The sequence below is a fragment of the Silene latifolia genome, chromosome 11 (genome assembly GCF_048544455.1).
Source record: "Silene latifolia isolate original U9 population chromosome 11, ASM4854445v1, whole genome shotgun sequence".
Taxonomy (NCBI): domain Eukaryota; kingdom Viridiplantae; phylum Streptophyta; class Magnoliopsida; order Caryophyllales; family Caryophyllaceae; genus Silene; species Silene latifolia.
Genome location: NC_133536.1, coordinates 33,874,920 through 33,898,140, shown reverse-complemented (window position 1 = coordinate 33,898,140; position 23,221 = coordinate 33,874,920). Strand labels below are relative to the sequence as shown.

Sequence of the window (23,221 nt, the reverse complement as noted above, 5' to 3'; positions counted from 1 at the left end):
GTCGTACACCATCACCATGTGTTTGTTAACCGATGTAGTTACTTTTTCGTTTTAGTTTACGATATTAGTAGTATAAGTGCATTGGACCATATGAGTCCAATGCCAATTGTAATATAGGAACACCTTTCTTTACTGTTGTCAAAAAAAAAAAAGAATTTCCTTCCCGTCCCGATAAATAAAGCACAAAATCTCATTATAGATGGCACATATCCGTCTATAACTAAAGACGGGTCAAATACAATACCACATTTCTAATAGGACAAACAACAAGTGGGGTGGTGAGAGCAAAAAATGTCACCACTTTCAAGCTATTTGACCCGTCTTTAGCTATAGACGGATATAACAAGACCTAGGTAGCACCAAAACGGACACGGACACGACACAGACACGTGATACGGCATCCCATGAAATTTAGGACACGGGACACGCTATTTAAATTTAATAAAAAAACATATTTTATGGTTATAAATAATGTATGATTTTATTTTTGTAATGTATTTGACTCTAAATTTGGTGTTGACCAGGAGTATCCCCTACCGACAGCTGGGGCAATCTCCTTCGGGGTACTGAAGGCAATTTAATGGGTTGACCCCTCCCAAGTTTGGCTTTTTCATTCGCAAAAGTCAGGAATCGAACCCCTGACCACTTGTTTAAGAGATGAGAGCCCTTATCACTTACACCGGCCAACTTTGGTATTTGACTCTAAATTTAATGTATTTGATACTAAATTTAGGTAACTAAAGGTAAAATTCGACCTTAACTATAACTAATTCTCATTTCTCACCCAAACCAATCTTCTAATCAATCTCTTTTGACAATTTATTCCCCGTCTAAACTATAACATTTTTAGGCGTGTGTCCAACGAGTGTCGGGTGTCCGACACGGTATCAGACACGGGACGGCTAGTGAGAAGGAGTGTCCGACTGTCCGTGCTACCTAGAGCAAGACTAGCTGTAAATAAAGAAGGCAACTCCGAGTAGTTTAGAAGTGCGTGTTGAAATCATGTTCCAATTTCCAAGCTAATTTTGGATAAACACGAGTAGTCGACTAGTCCGTCCGTATCTGACACCCTATATCTCTTACGTAGAAGCAAGTGCCAATTGCCAAGCAAAACTACCCGAATTCTACCATTCAACATTTCAACGTATTAATAAATTACCCAAAAATAAATAAATAGAAGCAAAAAACCAGGAAGATCGAAAAATCTCCACCCTATAATAATCAAAATCATAAAAAAAAATTGATCAAAATTGAATCATAAAAAAATGGGGAGTGTTGATTTCTCAACCAGGGCTCGTAATAGATTAGCTGTTCTTGCTAGTCATCTTTCATCATCAGTAGCTGATGAATCTCTCACTTTTTCACAAATTGTCGAACATAATTGTTTATCTTCTCAATCATTAGTACTTCCACCTTCTAATTTAAAGGGATCTCTTACAATTATTGATGAAAGAACTGGCATAAAGTATCAATTTCCTGTTTCTGAGGAGGGTACAATCAAAGCTACTGACTTTAAGAAGGTAATTTATGATATGGGTTTTTGTTTAATTTATTGATTTGATATGGGTTTTGATTTTAATGGAGAATTGTCCAGTTTTGTTGATATGGTTCGATTTGATCATTGAAATGTTTTAATGTTTTGTTGTGTTATGATTCATGTATTTTGTTTGAAGGTTGTGTACATCCGACCTCCCCTTGCGCTTAAGCAGTTGTTGTATTGCGTAGTGATCATATGAATCATTGATGGGTGTGGACTGTGTAATGTGTTTGTTTTGAGGCAATTGTGTTGTTATGGATACAATTAGTGTTGATTTCTTGTAGTTTTGGGTATTGATCATATGTCATTGATGGATAGAATGCCGGATGGGGTTAAATTGGAGCTAGTCCTTTTTAAGATCGCCGTAAACTTGCAATGTAAACAGAATCATACCTGTCATTAAATGAACTAGATAGAATGAAACGGGCCGCCTTAAGATTAAGATGGTATCAAATGAGAGATGTAAAACAAATCAATCTGATAGGAGTGACTTGGGTATGGCTCAACTTATTTAGCCATTTAGAGGATCGAAGGTTACATGTACTTGTGCATTTGTAGTGTGGAGATTTCATTTGATCTTTTTCAATTTCATTGAGGCTTGTTTCGGCTTTATTAGTAAGTAAGCTTCTTAGAGCTCCTCAATTAAGGCGAATTTCTTCTGGGTAAAGAATCTCTTTCTAGTTGCTCTGGAACAATTAGGGGGAAAGCCTTCAAAACCTCAGCCCCTACCACGATGAGTATGCGGGTCGAGGGTTGAGTGCATTTGTAGTCTTGCTATCCTTTATTAGGGTACTTGTCGTGAAGAATTGTATTCTCCTCCCATATAAACTGCTAGTGTTTTGAGCGAGTAAGAAATTGTTTTTGCAATAGGTACTCCATAGACGTATTCATTTGTTTCGCACACCTAGTTATTGATCTATTTTGAAATGGTTGTTTTTTCACTGCAAGCTGTGTTGTTTAGTCAGATCTGGTTTCCAGATTCGCTCAACCCCTAGCAAATTGTGATTGATTCCTTCCATTCTATCATGGCACTTGCTAAATCTCTATTTATGTAATTATGTGTTCCTTCATCAAGATTGTACCCTGAACGAAGTCAGCATACTAAATTATTTAGGCAACTAGCATAGAGCCACAGACCAATCTTCTCCTTGAAATCATTCGTGGTCATTTTCTGTATATCTTAAATGATAAGTAATTTTCTTAGTGCCAAGTTAGCTTTTCTTGAAAATTCTTTCAATTCAATTTTTCCGGGGCTCACCTTACAAAGCAGAGATTGACACTTCAAGGTTGAGTCTTGACTTTCGTGGGGATTTACATATGGCTTCAGATAAAATATCGGATTCTGTGATGTCACAGCATCTCAACTCTTTGATTGAATTATGAGTTTCTAGTTCCTTTATTAGCAACTAAGGTATATGAAAATAAAGATGTCTTTGTTGTTCATGGCAGATAACAACCGGAAAGAATGACAAAGGGCTTAAACTGTATGATCCAGGTTATCTCAACACCGCTCCAGTGAGATCCAAGATTTGCTATATTGATGGGGATGAAGGGATACTACGGTACCGGGGCTACCCTATTGAGGAGCTTGCTGAGAGCAGTTCTTTTCTTGAAGTTGCTTATCTGTTGAGTAAGGAGTTGTAATTTGTAAACACTGCCAAAGATTTTTTACAACCTATGCAGCATGACATTATCTATTTCAATGTTATATATCGTTGATGTTTCTATGTTGTTTAACGCATTTTAACTTCTTAATTGTGACTATTTTTGCAGTGTACGGGAACCTTCCTTCTAAAGGTCAATTGGCAGACTGGGAATTCGCTGTATCCCAGCATTCAGCTGTTCCTCAGGGAATATTGGTGGGTTTCAAACTATCAATGTCTTTCTTTGCGCATTTGAAAAGCTTGTTGATGCTTTATGGTGTATAAATCTAGGTTATTGAATGAAAAGAAAGATAGTGTATTTACTGACTTAGTTATGTTTATTTCTGTAGGATATCATACAGTCGATGCCTCATGATGCACACCCAATGGGTGTTCTTGTTAGTGCAATGAGCGCCCTTTCAATTTTTCATCCTGATGCTAATCCAGCTCTCAGAGTAAGTACACGACACATCCACTCTGGTATTTCTTGTTTTCGCTCTATTTTGAAAGTATCTATAGAGTTAAGCTTAATAAAAGGGCAGCCCGGTGCACGATGGCGTCCCCGCTAGACGAGGGTCCGGGGAAGGGTCCCACCACAAGGTGTAATAGGGGCAAGCTTTCCCTTGACATTTTGGCAAGAGGCCGCTCCAAGGACTCGAACCCGTGACCTCACGGTCACAAAGCAACACCTTAACCGGTGCGCCAAGGCTCCCCTTCTATAGAGTTAAACTTAGTATAATAAAAAATAAGTTAATCTTGGGATAGGAAGTTTGAAGAGAGTGTTTAAAAAATTGAAGAGTTTTGGAAAAAGAATACACAATGTAGGCTTAAAATATGTGTACGTAAAAGGTATGTTTAAAACACGTAAGAATGTTATCAACTCAGTCTTTATTTGCTGGCCTGATTTGTTAAAGCTTCGTTTCTCTTTCAGTTTTCATTGTGAATTTCATTGTGAATTTCTTGAGAAGCACATCATTCTTTTCTCTTTCTCAACAATTTCGGACTCAAGATTTTTATTAATTAATATCTAGGCTTGATGTTGTAAGCATTGCTCTGAATAATGCTCTCTCTGCTTGTAGGGTCAGGATCTTTACAAGTCAAAACAAGTGAGAGATAAACAGATAGTGAGGATTATTGCAAAGGTTGATCTTTCTTACTGTTTTACTCCGTGCTTTTTGAGTTGTTTATCATTAATTTTTATGTATGATCCGTTCTTTCAAATGAATGATTGAAATGCAAAACCGTTGTGGTTTTTGCAGGCACCCACAATTGCAGCCGCAGCATATTTGAGATTGGCTGGGAGGCCACCAGTTCTTCCCTCTAACAGCCTTTCGTACTCAGAAAACTTCCTTTACATGCTTGATTCAATGTATGTCCATACTTCAAATCAGCTCGTAAACTCTTATGTTCTACTTTTATCCTAAATTTATTGTCCCTATTTTAGCTTTTGTGATCAACTCATAACTTGACTAAGAGTAGGCCGCTTTTGTTGCCAAGGTTATGCCATCTTAGTTTCTTCAAATATATATAGAGATACAATGTAAATTGTCAGGTTTGGTTTAGCAAAACAACTATTTTAAACTATTTTCAATTACGGAATATTTGATGTAAATTTTAACAAATATATTCTGAAAATCTGAGACATATTGATAGTAATTGCCATTGTATGACTGCCAATGTCAAATGAGGACAATATAAATGAAATGGAGGGAGTATTTTCTATCTTATGTGTCTTCAATGTTACTTGGATGCATGTTTTATGGTTTCTGTATCCGTGATACGCTGAAACCATCACTGTGTTTCCTGACGAAATGGTCGACTTTTTATTGTTTTACTGGTATGCAGGGGAAACAAGTCCTACAAACCAAATCTCCGTTTAGCTCGTGTTCTTGATGTGTTGTTCATACTTCATGCTGAACATGAAATGAATTGCTCAACCGCTGCTGCCCGGCATTTGGCGTCAAGGTATTATCTTCTTCTGTGCTGTCAACTTCAACAAAATTACCCACTGCCAATTTGTGGGTTGCTTTTTTTTGGGAGGGAAAAGCAAGGGGGGAGGGGAGGGGGTTAGATCGACAGAGGTGTTAGTTCACTAAAGTGGCGGGGTTGAGATCGACAGAGGCGGGGAGTATTATTTTCGATGGGAATGTTGTTGAGGGATCAGATTTCTTAAGATATCTAGGATCTATTATTCAAAAAGATGGGGAGTGATCTATTATTCAAAAAGATGGGGAGTTAGACGGAGATGTGGCTCACAGAATTAAAGCGGGATGGTTGAATTGGAAGAGTGCTTCAGGGTTTTCATGCAATAAAGATGCCCCAAAGATTAAAGGGAAAATTTTATCGCACGACAATTAGGCCTGCCTTACTTTACGGTTCCGAGTGTTGGGCCGTGAAACATTGTCACATTCAAAAGATGAGTGTGGCGGAGATGTGTATGTTCAGGTTAGAGGTGTCAATTCACTAAAGTGGCGGGGTTGAGATCGACAGAGGCGGGGAGTATTATTTTTGATGGGAATGTTGTTGAGTGGTCAGATTCTTCAGATATCTAGGATCTATTATTCAAAAAAATGGGGAGTTAGACGGAGATGTGGCTCACAGAATTAAAGCTGGATGGTTGAATTGGAAGAGTGCTTCAGGGTTTTCATGCAATAAAGATATGCCCCAAAGATTAAAGGGAAAATTTTACCGCACGACAATTAGGACCGCCTTACTTTACGGTTCCGAGTGTTGGCCGTGAAACATTGTCACATTCAAAAGATGAGTGTGGCGAAGATGCGTATGTTAAGGTGGATGTGCGGACATACAAGGAAAGATCGATTAAGGAATGAGGTGATTAGGGAAAAGGTAAAAGTGGCGCCAATAGAGGACAAGATGATGGAAAACCGATTAAGATGGTTTGGCCATGTGAGAAGGAGACATATGGACACACCAGTTAGGAGGCGGCTCGAGACCGGGAGAACATAAAAGGTCCCTAGAGGTAGAGGAAGACCGAGACAGACATGGTTGAGAGTGATAGAGCACGATATGAGATTTCTGGGGCTTGAGGAGAGTATGGTGACGGAGAGGGCACAATGGAGGGAAAGGATACATGTGGATTTTTCGTATTTGATGTTTTTTTGACATATTTAGTGTTTTTATTTTTAACACTTTTTTTGCCAATCACTTTCTTATATGTTTTACTTGGTTTACTTTTAAGGCATTCCGGATCCTTAATTCTATTTCGGTTTTCAAAATCGTTTGAATCTTTTCTCTCGATTTAAATTTTAAGTTTTTATAAAAGAAATCCGGATTTCGATTTTAAAACCCGTAAGTTTAACTTGACTTTGCATTACATTTTCGCTCCCCCTTTTGTTTTTCATTTTCCCTTTTTTATTCGCATTTTGAGGCGTGCGTTCACCCATAGACGGTTCTAAAGGATGTCAGCCGACCCCAAATCATTTTGGGATTAAGGCTCTCATGTTGTTGTTGTTGTTGTAGGGAAAAGCAAGGGAGGGGGGGGGGGTGATGTATACAACCACGCCCATCTTAACAACCCATATAGGTTGTTTCCGGATGACCCATGATACAAATTACTGTTGGTAATGTGTCAACTGACTGCCACTTAACTATAAAAAAACATAGTTGCTCATTCATGAACAAGTTTTACTCTTTCATTGGACTTTTTTCCATAAATTTTCCATGCCTTACCCTTGTCTAAAGAAAAAACTCTTCTGTTAAATAATTAATCAAATCCTCACCAATTACTTATATATGAATCTTAATTCTCATATTAACCAATTAATAATTTCTAATTTTAACTTTATTAATTGATTATGCAACAACATTATCAAGTAGGTAGATGTAAATTAAATTGGGATTTAGATAAAATGAGGGTTTTAGATTGATGGGGAATGGGGTGGCAGCCAGCAGGGAAGGGGGCTGATGGTGGTGGAGGTAGAGGTTGTCAGATCGGCAGAGGCATCGAAGGTGCGCGGGGGTGAGGCGTTCAGACGTGCGCGCGGTTGGGGGGAGGGGGTGTCTGACGTGGTGGTCGTGTCTTGCAAGGGGTGGGGGTCGAGATGGGCTCGTGGCAGGGCGGTCAAGGGATGGAGTGGGTTCGGAGTGAGTTGTACATGGTGGTCGAGGGGAGGGATGGTAGAGGCCTAGAGGAAGGAGGGTAGTAGAGGGAGTGCGGTTGTGGTGGCACTCGTGGCAGACTGGCAGGGGTGGGGAATGTGCCAAGGTGGAGGGGCGGCGAGTCTGGACAGGTGATGTAGGTTGCGGATCTGGTGGGCACAACGGAGGGGACGATGGATGAGGGTGGAGTTGTGGTGGTTGGCGGTTGATAAATAGAGGAAGAGTTGAGAAAAATGAAAAATAAAGATGTAAAATGGGAAGAGTAAAATTGTCAATCATGCCCATGATTGAGTAAAAATGCAGCCACTTGAGCCGGTTTAATGGGTCAGTTTACTTACTACCGCATAATTTTGAAAAAATAGTGAGTTGTTAGTTCCCTCAGAAATGGTAAGTTTCTTCTGGTAGAGAAACAATCTCAACTCTTTTATTCTGAATACATCTGATACAATTCTGGTTGTTAATAGCAAGAAGGAGAGTCGAACTCGGGTCTACTCAATAGACAAGCAAATCTCTGCATAGGAGTCCTAATCATACTAGATAAATGAGTCAAGTAGTCAGGTTCGACTAGGATGCAAGTTAGCTAGGGGTAGTTAGTTAATGGAATAAAACTCTTAGGACTTGATTTTGGGACAAATAAGACTCGAAAACAAGAACTAACTTGGACAGAATTAGACTCAACAAAGGACTCGATTTGGACACTTAGATGGACTGTTTTAAGGACTAACAAACTATATAGAGGATGATTTAGAAGCTAATAAACGATTCAACCAAAGCAAGGCACGAAACAGCCTGTTTTGGACGAATATAAGATCCTAATTAGCTTGATAACTTTGAAAGAAAGCAATGGAAATAAGATTGTAACTTAAATGCTTATGAACTAAACATTCAAATAACAATTCCCACAATGACTTAAGGCAACAAAACAGAAACTTTGGGACTGTTTTGACACGAAAACAAGAACAAGTAACCGAGATATGACTTAAACTAGATCACGAAGCGGTTTAAGCCTTGGAATTAAACTCAAGATCACGAAGCAAGAGCTTAATCCCGCCTCAAACACTAAGTAATGAGGGGTTTTTGCACTAAGCAAGAAGAAAATTGATTGAAAACTTGGTTTCAAACTCATATTTTAATTCACTCAAATCTGATTTTTACAATGAGAAAAGAGCTCCTTAAATAGAGTCCTTGTTGCAATCCTAGCCATTCATCTAAAGTAGCATCTAAGGGCTCAAAAGAGCCTCCTAATACTCAAGAAAAACGGCTCAAAGCCCTACACAAATCGAAAACAAAAGGCTACAAGACAAATGAAAATAAAGAGGATTGTTGGTAATTGTACAAGCTTCTTTTGGCATGCTTCACTTATTTATCTTATAAAGACTTCTTGGGCAGCTGGTGGGGCTCGTCCATAAGGAGTATAAGACCTAAAATTGCAGACAAAAGGTCCCTTAAAGCTTGCCTAGACAAAAGAAGAAAGCTTGAAAGCGATGGTTGTGCTTCTCTCCAAAACCGTGCCCATTGGACCACCCGACTGTTTGTTCTCTTTAGCACTTTTGATTTAATCCTCTTCAAGACTTAATATCCTAGGCAAAAAGGCTCTAAACTCATCATAGAAGAGTCTTAGGCCGAAAAATGGCATGTGTTCTTAGACGGAATTGGAATTGGACCTCATTTTAAGAGATGGCCCAAAACCGTGGAAAATGGAGCTTGGTGTTGTTGCTATTTTTGCTTCAATCTCTCCCTCTTCAAAAGGACTTGCCCTCAAGTCCTGGAAATCATCATCCTCATTCTCCACATAGCTTGGACTCAAGTCCCCAACATCAAATGTTACATGAATTCCCAAGAGATCAACCTTGTACTTGTTGAACCCAATTTGCTTGATGACTTTGAAAGGACCTTCTTCACTTGCTATGGACTTGTTTTTTCCTTTCTTAAGGACTCTTTGCTTGTTGATTTTAACCCACACAAGGTCCCGGGCCCGAATATGCGAGCTTGCTTAGGAATCATAGATATTTCCTTGCATTTCATGGCCTTAGTATGGATGGGAGGATCTCTTTCAACTCGTTTCTTGACTCCTTTCCATTCCTCAACAATTGGTTCGAAATTTTGCACTTGGGCGACCTCGTTGTCGTGGCCATTACCATCACTAGCCTTGCACTTGAATTCAAATGAGTTAGTTAAACTTGGATTAGAAAATGAAGTAGGATCACATTGCAAGCCTTCAAAGAAGCCCTCGGTTTGATCTTTCCATTTGAGTAATGCTTGGACCCTTGGCTCCTTGAATTCATCTTTGGCATGGACAACATGGACAGTCCCCACGCCATCCTCCCCTTGACTCACCTTGTCTTCATTGATCAATAATACTTTCTTGGGTGGTTCAAACATGGAATCAGGTGGTAGGGGTGCTAGCACAACTTTCTTTGAACCAAGCTTGAAAGTGTAGGTGTTGTCTTGACCATTGTGCATTGAATCTTTATCAAACTCCCATGGCCTACAAGCGAGAAGATGGCAAGCATCCATAGGTAGAACATCACAAAGAACCTCATCAACATAGTTCTTGCCCATTGAGAAGGACACTAGGCATTGCTTATCCACTTTAATTTCAGCTCCTTTGTTAAGCCACCTCAACTTGTAAGGATTAGGATGGTCTTGTGTAGGTAAGGAGAGCTTCTCAATGAGAGTATTAGAAGCCACATTGGTACAGCTCCCACTATCAATGATAAGGTTACAAACTCTTCCCCCAATGGTGCATCTAGACCTAAAGAGTTGTTGTCTTTGGTCTAATTCCATAGGCTGGGTACTCAATGCTCTCCAAATGACCAAACTCACTCCCTCATCCGGTTCTACAACCATGGCAGCCTCCTCTTGCACCGTTTCTTCCTTACCATCATCACAAACAAGGATCTCATCCTCACCCCAATGAACTACCTCAAATGTGCTAAGGGCTCTCTTGGTTGGACACTCTTTAGCATAGTGACCGAATCCTTGACATTGGTAACATTTTTTCAGAGATGTGGTGCTTTTGGTGGGAATCATGGGAAGAGTAGGTGTTTTGTTTTGAGGGGTTGGTTCATCAACCTTTGTCTCGGTTTGGGTGAAGTAGGGGGCTGTTTTGGCGGCTGTTTTTGTGGTGGCAGCTCTCCCCTTTCCCAATTTCTCAACCCTTAAAGATAGGTTCACGGCCTCCTCAAAGGACAACACTTGATGCATTCTTACCTTACTAGCAATCTTAAAATCCAAACCCTCAATAAACCTAGCAATCTTTTGTTCGGGTTGTTCATTGACTTCACATTGCAAGGTTAATTGTTCAAAGTCTCTAAGGTAAGACTCAATGGGTTGTTGGTCTTGTTTAAGCTGAGTAAGTCTAATAAACATGTCTTGAGTGTAGTCTCTAGGCACAAACTTATCCTTAAGTTTCTTTTTCAACTTAGACCATGACTTAATAGCCTCTTTACCATCTCTTCTTCTCTGATTTTTCAAGTTTTCATACCAAAGAGAAGGATAGCCTTTAAATTTCAAGATTGCAACTTTGAAAGATTTGTTATCCGTATAATCTTTAAACTCAAAAACTCTTTCAACGGTTCTAAGCCAATCTAACAAATCCTCGGGGTTTAGACTACCATAAAAATCAGGGATTTCTACCTTTACATCCTTGTTGTGCTCTTGTTGGAAAGCCTCGACCATGGAGTCCTCCGAATCTGAAAATGGCTCCCCTTCTTGGATACCCCGACCTCCTCTTCCACCCATGTAAGCACGGCCTCTACCCCGCCCGTGGTGGTTCTCCTCTTCCTCTTGGTGGTGTTGGAATGTTAGCCATGATAGCATTGAAGGAATCCAACAACAAGTCACATTTTTCAGAAAGTTGAGTGACTTGTGTTTCAATTCCGGTAAGCCTCTCCTCACTCATGGTTGATTTTTGTGTTTTTGATGTGGTTAAGGTATAATGAACTCAAAAAGAAAGGCTTTTTGTTGTTAACCAAAGCTCTGATAACCAATTTGGAATAAAACTCTTAGGACTTGATTTTGGGACAAATAAGACTCAAAAACAAGAACTAACTTGGATAGAATTAGACTCAACAAAGGACTCGATTTGGACACTTAGATGGACTGTTTTAAGGACTAACAAACTATATAAGGATGATTTAGAAGCTAATAAACGATTCAACCAAAGCAAGGCACGAAAAAGCGACTGTTTTGGACGAATATAAGATCCTAATTAGCTTGATAACTTTGAAAGAAAGCAATGGAAATAAGATTGTAACTTAAATGCTTATGAACTAAACATTCAAATAACAATTCCCACAATGACTTAAGGCAACAAAACAGAAACTTTGGGACTGTTTTGACACGAAAACAAGAACAAGTAACCGAGATATGACTTAAACTAGATCACGAAGCGGTTTAAGCCTTGGAATTAAACTCAAGATCACGAAGCAAGAGCTTAATCCCGCCTCAAACACTAAGTAATGAGGGGTTTTTGCACTAAGCAAGAAGAAAATTGATTGAAAACTTGATTTCAAACTCATATTTTAATTCACTCAAATCGATTTTTACAATGAGAAAAGAGCTCCTTAAATAGAGTCCTTGTTGCAATCCTAGCCATTCATCTAAAGTAGCATCTAAGGGCTCAAAAGAGCCTCCTAATACTCCAAGAAAAACGGCTCAAAGCCCTACACAAATCAGAAAACAAAAGGCTACAAGACAAATGAAAATAAAGAGGATTGTTGGTAATTGTACAAGCTTCTTTTGGCATGCTTCACTTATTTATCTTATAAAGACTTCTTGGGCAGCTGGTGGGGCTCGTCCATAAGGAGTATAAGACCCAAAATTGCAGCAAAAGGTCCCTTAAAGCTTGCCTAGACAAAAGAAGAAAGCTTGAAAGCGATGGTTGTGCTTCTCTCCAAAACCGTGCCCATTGGACCACCCGACTGTTTGTTCTCTTTAGCACCAGATTTAATCCTCTTCAAGACTTAATATCCTAGGCAAAAAGGCTCTAAACTCATCATAGAAGAGTCTTAGGCCGAAAAATGGCATGTGTTCTTAGACGGAATTGGAATTGGACCTCATTTTAAGAGATGGCCCAAAACCGTGGAAAATGGAGCTTGGTGTTGTTGCTATTTTTGCTTCAATCTCTCCCTCTTCAAAAGGACTTGCCCTCAAGTCCTGGAAATCATCATCCTCATTCTCCACATAGCTTGGACTCAAGTCCCCAACATCAAATGTTACATGAATTCCCAAGAGATCAACCTTGTACTTGTTGAACCCAATTTGCTTGATGACTTTGAAAGGACCTTCTTCACTTGCTATGGACTTGTTTTTTCCTTTCTTAAGGACTCTTTGCTTGTTGATTTTAACCCACACAAGGTCCCCGGGCCTGAATATGCGAGCTTGCTTAGGAATCATAGATATTTCCTTGCATTTCATGGCCTTAGTATGGATGGGAGGATCTCTTTCAACTCGTTTCTTGACTCCTTTCCATTCCTCAACAATTGGTTCGAAATTTTGCACTTGGGCGACCTCGTTGTCGTGGCCATTACCATCACTAGCCTTGCACTTGAATTCAAATGAGTTAGTTAAACTTGGATTAGAAAATGAAGTAGGATCACATTGCAAGCCTTCAAAGAAGCCCTCGGTTTGATCTTTCCATTTGAGTAATGCTTGGACCCTTGGCTCCTTGAATTCATCTTTGGCATGGACAACATGGACAGTCCCCACGCCATCCTCCCCTTGACTCACCTTGTCTTCATTGATCAATAATACTTTCTTGGGTGGTTCAAACATGGAATCAGGTGGTAGGGGTGCTAGCACAACTTTCTTTGAACCAAGCTTGAAAGTGTAGGTGTTGTCTTGACCATTGTGCATTGAATCTTTATCAAACTCCCATGGCCTACCAAGCAGAAGATGGCAAGCATCCATAGGTAGAACATCACAAAGAACCTCATCAACATAGTTCTTGCCCATTGAGAAGGACACTAGGCATTGCTTATCCACTTTAATTTCAGCTCCTTTGTTAAGCCACCTCAACTTGTAAGGATTAGGATGGTCTTGTGTAGGTAAGGAGAGCTTCTCAATGAGAGTATTAGAAGCCACATTGGTACAGCTCCCACTATCAATGATAAGGTTACAAACTCTTCCCCCAATGGTGCATCTAGACCTAAAGAGTTGTTGTCTTTGGTCTAATTCCATAGGCTGGGTACTCAATGCTCTCCAAATGACCAAACTCACTCCCTCATCCGGTTCTACAACCATGGCGGCCTCCTCTTGCTTCGTTTCTTCCTTACCATCATCACAAACAAGGATCTCATCCTCACCCCAATGAACTACCTCAAATGTGCTAAGGGCTCTCTTGGTTGGACACTCTTTAGCATAGTGACCGAATCCTTGACATTGGTAACATTTTTCGAGATGTGGTGCTTTTGGTGGGAATCATGGGAAGAGTAGGTGTTTTGTTTTGAGGGGTTGGTTCATCAACCTTTGTCTCGGTTTGGGTGAAGTAGGGAAATTTTTTTGGCTATTTGTTTTTGTGGTGGCGGCTCTCCCTTTCCCAATTTCTCAACCCTTAAAGATAGGTTCACGGCCTCCTCAAAGGACAACACTTGATGCATTCTTACCTTACTAGCAATCTTAAAATCCAAACCCTCAATAAACCTAGCAATCTTTTGTTCGGGTTGTTCATTGACTTCACATTGCAAGGTTAATTGTTCAAAGTCTCTAAGGTAAGACTCAATGGGTTGTTGGTCTTGTTTAAGGCCGAGTAAGTCTAATAAACATGTCTTGAGTGTAGTCTCTAGGCACAAACTTATCCTTAAGTTTCTTTTTCAACTTAGACCATGACTTAATAGCCTCTTTACCATCTCTTTTCTCGATTTTTCAAGTTTTCATACCAAAGAGAAGGATAGCCTTTAAATTTCAAGATTGCAACTTTGAAAGATTTGTTATCCGTATAATCTTTAAACTCAAAAACTCTTTCAACGGTTCTAAGCCAATCTAACAAATCCTCGGGGTTTAGACTACCATAAAAATCAGGGATTTCTACCTTTACATCCTTGTTGTGCTCTTGTTGGAAAGCCTCGACCATGGAGTCCTCCGAATCTGAAAATGGCTCCCCTTCTTGGATACCCCGACCTCCTCTTCCACCCATGTAAGCACGGCCTCTACCTCTGCCCCGTGGTGGTTCTCCTCTTCCTCTTGGTGGTGTTGGAATGTTAGCCATGATAGCATTGAAGGAATCCAACAACAAGTCACATTTTTCAGAAAGTTGAGTGACTTGTGTTTCAATTCCGGTAAGCCTCTCCTCACTCATGGTTGATTTTTGTGTTTTTGATGTGGTTAAGGTATAATGAACTCAAAAAGAAAGGCTTTTTGTTGTTAACCAAAGCTCTGATAACCAATTTGGAATAAAACTCTTAGGACTTGATTTTGGGACAAATAAGACTCAAAAACAAGAACTAACTTGGACAGAATTAGACTCAACAAAGGACTCGATTTGGACACTTAGATGGACTGTTTTAAGGACTAACAAACTATATAAGGACAGATTTAGAAGCTAATAAACGATTCAACCAAAGCAAGGCACGAAACTTGACTGTTTTGGACGAATATAAGATCCTAATTAGCTTGATAACTTTGAAAGAAAGCAATGGAAATAAGATTGTAACTTAAATGCTTATGAACTAAACATTCAAATAACAATTCCCACAATGACTTAAGGCAACAAAACAGAAACTTTGAGACTGTTTTGACACGAAAACAAGAACAAGTAACCGAGATATGACTTAAACTAGATCACGAAGCAGGTTTAAGCCTTGGAATTAAACTCAAGATCACGAAGCAAGAGCTTAATCCCGCCTCAAACACTAAGTAATGAGGGGTTTTCTGCACTAAGCAAGAAGAAAATTGATTGAAAACTTCAGTTTCAAACTCATATTTTAATTCACTCAAATCTGATTTTTACAATGAGAAAAGAGCTCCTTAAATAGAGTCCTTGTTGCAATCCTAGCCATTCATCTAAAGTAGCATCTAAGGGCTCAAAAGAGCCTCCTAATACTCCAAGAAAAACGGCTCAAAGCCCTACACAAATCAGAAAACAAAAGGCTACAAGACAAATGAAAATAAAGAGGATTGTTGGTAATTGTACAAGCTTCTTTTGGCATGCTTCACTTATTTATCTTATAAAGACTTCTTGGGCAGCTGGTGGGGCTCGTCCATAAGGAGTATAAGACCCAAAATTGCAGCAAAAGGTCCCTTAAAGCTTGCCTAGACAAAAGAAGAAAGCTTGAAAGCGATGGTTGTGCTTCTCTCCAAAACCGTGCCCATTGGACCACCCGACTGTTTGTTCTCTTTAGCACCAGATTTAATCCTCTTCAAGACTTAATATCCTAGGCAAAAAGGCTCTAAACTCATCATAGAAGAGTCTTAGGCCGAAAAATGGCATGTGTTCTTAGACGGAATTGGAATTGGACCTCATTTTAAGAGATGGCCCAAAACCGTGGAAAATGGAGCTTGGTGTTGTTGCTATTTTTGCTTCAGTTAATTAAAATAAAGATGATTTCCATCATCCGTAGGAGTACTTGATTAAAATAATGACGATTTCTATCGTCAGTAGAATTGCCTTAAGCATAGGACAGTAGGAGTATTATTTCCATTAGAACTATTCATTATTATTAGTATAAATAGCTTAGGTTGTATTAGGAATTAATTACAGAAGTTTAATATAGAAATCTTTAAAACGATCAAGATTTGATCACAAAATCAGATTTGAACGGTCTTTCAAATCTCGTTTAAAACAACGATTGGCGTCGCTGTTTTAAGCATTTATTGACTTGAAACTCGGCGGTTTTTAGTCAAATATCGTGGTAAGTAACTGACCTCGTCCCTCCGATCCAAACCGAGAGGCACGAGTTCGACTCCCTTCCACAACACTTTTTATTTTGTTTACGCTTCCGTACTCGTATCATCAGTGGTATCAGAGCTTCGGCTCCTGATCCTCTGTCACTATGGACGGTTACGATGAAGACAATCTAGTCAATAGAATTCGAGAAGTGTTGCCAACTTTGCCCGAGGGTGCTGGACAAATGCAGTCTCGCCGTGTGTTGTAGCAAGACGAATTCAAGATCACCGAATTGCCCGAATTCGGAGGAAGCACAAATCCGGAGGACTATCTCGACTGGGAAAGAAAAATCGAACGGATGTTCGAATTTAAAGAGATAGATGACGAAAAGAGGTGCAAATATGCGATTCTAAAACTGAGTAGAAACGCATCCTTGTGGTACGAGAATCTTAAGGCGGATCGTGCTCGGGGAGGCAAAGAAAAGATGAATTCTTGGGAGTCACTCAAGCGCAAACTACGCAAGAGGTATATCCCAAACAATTACGAGATTGATTTATTCCAGTAAAACTGAGAATTAATGCAAGGGAGTATGAGTATTGCGGAGTATATTACAGAATTCGAAAAGCTCGCTATGTTGTGTGAAGTCGATGAAATAGAAGAACAGAAGATGGCGCGATTCTGTCGAGGTTTAAACCGTTCTATTGCTATTGTTGTCGATTTTGCGAACTACTCATCCTTTGATATGCTTTGTAATTTAAGTTTGAGAGTTGAAGCCCAATCAAAGAACAATGAGAACATCCAAAGAACACTCAACAATTTCTTAGTGGAATAGACTTGAAGCACCGAAATTACAACGGTTCCAAAGAGCACGAACTCGAAAGCTTCAATTAATCCAAATCCTCCGCCGAAAGACAAACAGTCGCCGTGCCCCAGGAGCAAAATTTATCCAAAGTGCGTTGCTTTAAGTGCCAGGGATTCGGTCATTTCAAGCATTCTTGTCCGAATAAGAGAATCGTCACGCTAAGGGAGGCTAATTCTTATCGAAATGAATTGAGTGATGAGCATATCGAAGAAGAAGGTTTATTTTGCACAAATGAAGAAAGCATCCAGGAGGATAATGAGGTTATTTTCAATGCCCTTGTTTATGACACTACACTTGTCTTGCGTCGGACTTTGCAGGCCAAAACCGAGCCTATTGTGACCGAGCAGAGGGACCAACTCTTTCACACCAAGTGTCAAGTCGGGGATAAATGGTGCAACGTGATTGTTGATGGTGGAAGTTGTACAAATGCAGCTTCTAGTGAGATGGTTTCGAAGCTAGCTTTGCCAACCACAGCTCATCCCAAGCCTTATGCATTGCATTGGTTAAACGATGGTAAGAAGGTGCAAGTTTCAAAGCAGGTCCGTGTGTGCTTTGCGATGGGTCCTTATGAAGACGAAGTCTTATGTGATGTGGTTCCCATGGATGCTTGTCACATTCTTTTGGGCCGTCCTTGGCAGTATGATCGAGATGTGGTGCATAGAGGAAGGAGCAATGATTACGAATTGATGGATAGGGGGAAAAGGATCGTTCTAAAGCCTATGTCATCCGAGGCTACAAATACTATGCGTTCTGGTTGTAAGAAAAACTCGAGTCTCACCATGTTAGCAATGGAAAGCAAGCTTGAAAAGGATCTTGGCAAGGATGAGTTATGGAGCGACTACATTGATTCCTCAATTGATTTCAATCGACCGCTTTGTCTTTGACGACTATGGAGTTGAGGAAACGGCGGAGGGCGATTCAAAGGCACCGTGTTGCTCACCACTCTTGGTGTCGGGTTAGGACTTCTTGGTTATGGCTATGAATACCTGGTTAACCCTAAGAAATTTCAAGAACATTCACATTCTCATTTGTTCGATTGGCGTGACTAAGGAGGAATCATCATGTTCATTTTGTTTGATCGACCATGAAGTTCGTGATAAATTATCTATGCTTGTGCACGGAGGGTGGTGGGGTGGTTGGCACAAGAGGATTCTGAAATTGAGAAAAAGGAACGAGGCGTGGCTTGGCATCAAGGGTGATTCGTTCTTGTATGCGGATTTGTTGCTAATGTTCGCCTGTTTACTGGTTGTATTAGTAGTCTTTGATCCCGGTGGGTTGAGTCTCCAAGAATTGAGGACAATTCCTTCGCAAGAGGGAGGGGATGATACAATTCTGGTTGTTAATAGCAAGAAGGAGAGTCGAACTCGGGTCTACTCAATAGACAAGCAAATCTCTGCATAGGAGTCCTAATCATACTAGATAAATGAGTCGAGTAGTCAGGTTCGACTAGGATGCAAGTTAGCTAGGGGTAGTTAGTTAATTAAAATAAAGATGATTTCCATCATCCGTAGGAGTACTTGATTAAAATAATGACGATTTCTATCGTCAGTAGAATTGCCTTAAGCATAGGACAGTAGGAGTATTATTTCCATTAGAACTATTCATTCATTATTATTAGTATAAATAGCTTAGGTTGTATTAGGAATTAATTACAGAAGTTTAATATAGAAATCTCAGAAAATGATCAAGATTTGATCACAAAATCAGATTTGAACGGTCTTTCAAATCTCGTTAAAAACAACGATTGGCGTCGCTGTTTTAAGCATTTATTGACTTGAAACTCGGCGGTTTTTAGTCAAATATCGTGGTAAGTAACTGACCTCGTCCCTCCGATCCAAACCGAGAGGCACGAGTTCGACTCCCTTCCACAACCCTTTTTATTTTGTTTACGCTTCCGTACTCGTATCAACATCAGTTCACACTCTTTTATGGCATACATACAGTGGTGTTGATGTATACACGGCTCTAGCGGGTGCTATTGGGGCACTTTATGGTCCTCTTCATGGTGGTGCAAATGAGGTAATATCCATTGGTATAGACTTCTCACTTGTAGATTTCTGACAATTATGTGTCCTGTCTTGTGGATTGTTTGTTTAATGTGTTGTCTTCAATATGAAAGTATAGGCTGTGCTCAAGATGTTGAATGAGATTGGAAGTGTTGACAACATTCCAGACTTCATTGAGGGTGTGAAAAATAGGTAATGTTTTTCAGGTTGTACAGCCTTGTTTTTTATTTATTTTTTATTTTTTAATTACCAGAGCTTCCACTGGGCAGGAGATGAATACTTATTTTGTGGTTCTGTAGGAAACGGAAAATGTCAGGCTTCGGGCATCGTGTTTATAAAAATTATGATCCACGTGCCAAGGTCATAAGGAAGTTGGCTGAGGAAGTGTTCTCCATTGTCGGACGGGATCCTCTCATTGAGGTATATAGAATACAAAGAACATTGTTCGTTGATTTATCCTAACCACACCCCAAATGTCCATGGTCAAGTGAGAAAATTGTGTTCAGATGGTTGAAAACAATATTAAGTTTAGGGAGAAGCATTGTAGACATAGCAGAGATTTTAGGCAACATTAAAACCAAATATTTAATTGACAATTCCGTGAAGGGAAATACGTTCCTCACAAGAAAATGTGAAATGAAATTGAGTATCAGAAATTCAGAATTAACAATGTAGGTATTTGGATTATTGTGCAGGTGGCTGTTGCTCTTGAGAAAGCAGCATTATCCGATGACTTTTTTATCAAGAGAAAGTTGTACCCGAATGTCGATTTCTACTCTGGGTTAATATACAGGTAAATAATGGCATTTTGTTAGTTGGTTCTGAAATGTTTTCCCTTGCTTTGGTAATAACCTTATTATTCATAAACAGGGCAATTGGCTTCCCTCCTGAATTTTTTACTGTGCTATTTGCAATCCCTCGTATGGCTGGATATTTAGCACATTGGCGAGAGTCGCTTGATGATCCTGACACCAAGATCATGAGGCCCCAAGAGGTTAGACGAGATAACTTGATATTTAACAGTACGATAACTACATTAGTTTCTATGATGAACTAAACTAATTACCGAAAGCAACAAGAAGATTAACCTTTAACTTGTATGCGACAATCTTCCTCTTCACATTGTCTGTACAACTTAGACTCACATTTGAATACAGTCCATACAGATCTGTAGGTTCATGTTTTTTTTAATGGTAGACTTGGGCCGGGTAGTACTGATGGGCTGTTAAGCCTTCCCTCCTAAATTTTAGCGCTGTTTTATTGAGACATTAGGTTATGTTTGACAACTTCACACCTGTTGATCCAAGTGCTCAGGATTGTAGATGTAGATGTAGTCTCATTTTCTGTAGAACTTTGATATACATTATTAGTGACTAGTGAGGTGCCTTGCCGTGTAATTGCCCATTACTAAACATAAAATATTATGAACGAGTTTTGACTCTTACGTGTATTAAATGGCTGCCTGTCACGGTCACACCATTTTTTCTCCCAATGATTTTAGGATTTAGATACCAGTGTCTTCCTTCACATATCCACTCTTATCCGAACACTGAAGGTAAGACTTGACCTTTACAAATATTCTGGAGCTGGGATAAGATGGACATGAACGGATGCAACCAAACCAATGTTGCACATGGTTCAAGGTTGAATCGCTCAATCCTCAGATCAAATCTGTTGAATACTTGGAAGTTTTGTGTCATGTTCAATTTCATTAGGTTACTAGTCCTATAAGTTTAATATAGAGGGAGTTTAGACTTGCACCTTAAATGTTATCGGGAAGTTGCAAGTCCTTCTACTAGTATAAATAGCTAATGTATTAGCTTGTTTTGATATAGAAAAATACAACACAAAATATTCTATCAATATCTTTCTCTCCTTGTTTGATTATATTTGCCCCTAAAACCCATCAAAATCCAACCCGAATGAATTTCGTTCACAAACTAGGCTGTCAGCTCTTTATATATGTACCCAGTGGCGTTCTATGAAAAACGCGCATTATCAACCAAGTAAACCAACCTCAATCAAGTTGAACTCGAGCAAGAGCAGCTACTGTCTGTGCTAAAGATAATTTTCTTCTCAAAAACCTTAGTATTGACTAAAGATGATTATGTTGCAGGTGTATACAGGGGAATGGTTTAGGCACTATGTGCCCCTAAAAGAACGGATAGAGTCAAGTGGGGCAGACAAACTAGGCGAGCTATCTCCTTCAAATGCGACAAGGCGTCGACTCTCTGGCTCAGGAGCCTAAGTGCACAGTTCGTACTTTTGTTTATCTACCCTGAAATATCTCTTACAATAAGGCTTGAATCAGTGTTCTTTTATGTCTTAATAAATGTATGATGGTGGAAATTGCGAATGATTGAAACTTTGTTAGCATTTTCTTGTGTAATGAGTTGTAGAAAACATTTACTCCGTATACTGGAAAATTTATGCTCAAGAAAGGTCTCAAGGGCCTCGTAGTATAGTCGACAGTTTATAGAGCATAAAAGATTACTCCGTACTTTCACTTACATGCCTCCTATTATAGTCGACAGTTTATTGCGCCGATGGTGGCTTTTAACTGTAAAATTATAAAAATAGAGAAAGCTCAGCGTGGATTTAGAACGCACACATACTTGTTCATAATATCAATGTTTTAGTACTGCCATGGCTACTGCTCCGGATAACGCATACAGATTACAACATAAGGTGTATAAATTAAAATAAACTAGAGATCCTATAAAATCGAATTAATTTAGAACCCCTGGCTACAGAAATTAGATTAAAATTACAGTTGATTCATTAAAAGTAAGAATATAAAAAGCTGAAAGCAAGGATCTTCAGACGAGAAAACTAAAACTACCTTAAAGCTGCATAATGGTATCATTTAGGCAAGCTCAAACTCGTATTTTAAAACCTCGACAATAGTCTGACCGACCATAAGATTGACAAAACCTCAAGTCTATTTCGAGAACAATTGAACAAACGACATGCACAATAAGCGTGACCTCAAAGAGGAAGTAGATCCTCATCCTTGAGTTTCAAAGATTGATCCTTGGACTCAACTGACCACAGCTGATTTCAGATTACATTTTTAGGTTGGGCATAAATACACATGACATGGTTATAATATTAACTACCAAATTCTGTCATGAGCCACATGGAGTGCTCGGCCAAGGTTACATTCATGTTTTGTATGACTCAGTCCAGGTAACCTTGACTTGAATGCACCCAATTGTTTCAGTCTGAGTACCACAAAAGACGCATTGCCAACAGCCATTACCATATTAGTCAGCGGATCAAACAGCTCTGCTTCACTTCTATGTTTCCGCTTAGAGGCACAGGCATCATACACCTTGATAAAGGGATCCAGGGGCGGACCCACGTTATAGCTTGGTGTGGCAATTGCTACACCATACTACAAAAAATGGATGAGAAAATAGGGTTTTGCTACACCATTAATCCCTCATTAAATGCTTTTTTTTCTTGACAACTATATTTCCCATGTTAATTGTTACTTTAAACGGTGTAATTTATGAAGCCACTATTAACTCCTTTTCTCAAACTTAACTCCTAATTAATTACAATTTTAAATTTCCATTACAAAGCAATTAATACTCGTGATTATTATTATTATTATTATTATTATGCTTTTTAAAATCCTAATTGTTTCCAGCAAATGAGACTTTAAATAAAGTATAAGATATAATATGATTAAGCCATTAATTAGGGGGAGTTGTTAGAAATGAGAAATTTGCAGAGGATAATGCATTTGGCTAAATTCCTCTTTACGACCACATAGTTAGTTGTTTAGTGGTTCATTACCTATTACTCTATTAGTCTTTTGTTGGGATAATTTTGCTGTTACACGCATAAAATTTTTAATAAACATTGTTCATCTCCTAATTCGTGTTGTATTATTAGCAAAAATATTTCTTTATTAATATAAAAGTATTTGTCTTGCACATAATGATTATTGAATATGGACATCAAACGATATGTTTAATACATAACACTATTTCTCGTCCCATATAAAGTAATTCTTGAATATGGCTGCGAAACGATAAAGGTATATCTAAAATTTTGCTACACCAAATAAAACTTTCTGGGCCCGCCCCTGAAGGGATCTGGTTACATTGGTGTGACACGGGCCACACGGCTTATCTACTGAATCACTGAACATAGTGGTCTGAAAATATATTTTCCCATCAAGATTGCGAGGCTTGACAAAATCGTTCCCTGCACAAG

General features: G+C 39.2%; 1 protein-coding gene across 1 annotated transcript; it reads left to right on the top strand.

Annotated features, from left to right (window-relative positions):
- Positions 1 to 968: 968 nt before the first annotated feature.
- On the top strand, positions 969 to 21,482 carry LOC141611514 (citrate synthase, glyoxysomal-like). The gene is made up of 13 exons (XM_074430066.1): positions 969 to 1,520; positions 2,987 to 3,167; positions 3,311 to 3,396; positions 3,531 to 3,635; positions 4,260 to 4,322; positions 4,440 to 4,549; positions 5,026 to 5,145; positions 18,932 to 19,007; positions 19,113 to 19,186; positions 19,294 to 19,414; positions 19,690 to 19,787; positions 19,865 to 19,988; positions 21,111 to 21,482. The coding sequence occupies exons 1-13, from the start codon at positions 1,266 to 1,268 to the stop codon at positions 21,240 to 21,242; spliced, it is 1,545 nt and encodes a 514-aa protein (XP_074286167.1). The 5' UTR covers positions 969 to 1,265; the 3' UTR covers positions 21,243 to 21,482.
- Positions 21,483 to 23,221: the final 1,739 nt, after the last annotated feature.

Bases quoted from the DNA above. Each gene is read 5' to 3' on its own strand.
- LOC141611514 (XM_074430066.1), top strand. From the start codon at position 1,266: ATGGGGAGTGTTGATTTCTCAACCAGGGCTCGTAATAGATTAGCTGTT. The intron at 3,636-4,259 runs GTAAGTACACGA...CTCTGCTTGTAG, and splicing joins ATGCTAATCCAGCTCTCAGA to GGTCAGGATCTTTACAAGTC. The intron at 19,415-19,689 runs GTATATAGAATA...ATTATTGTGCAG, and splicing joins GACGGGATCCTCTCATTGAG to GTGGCTGTTGCTCTTGAGAA.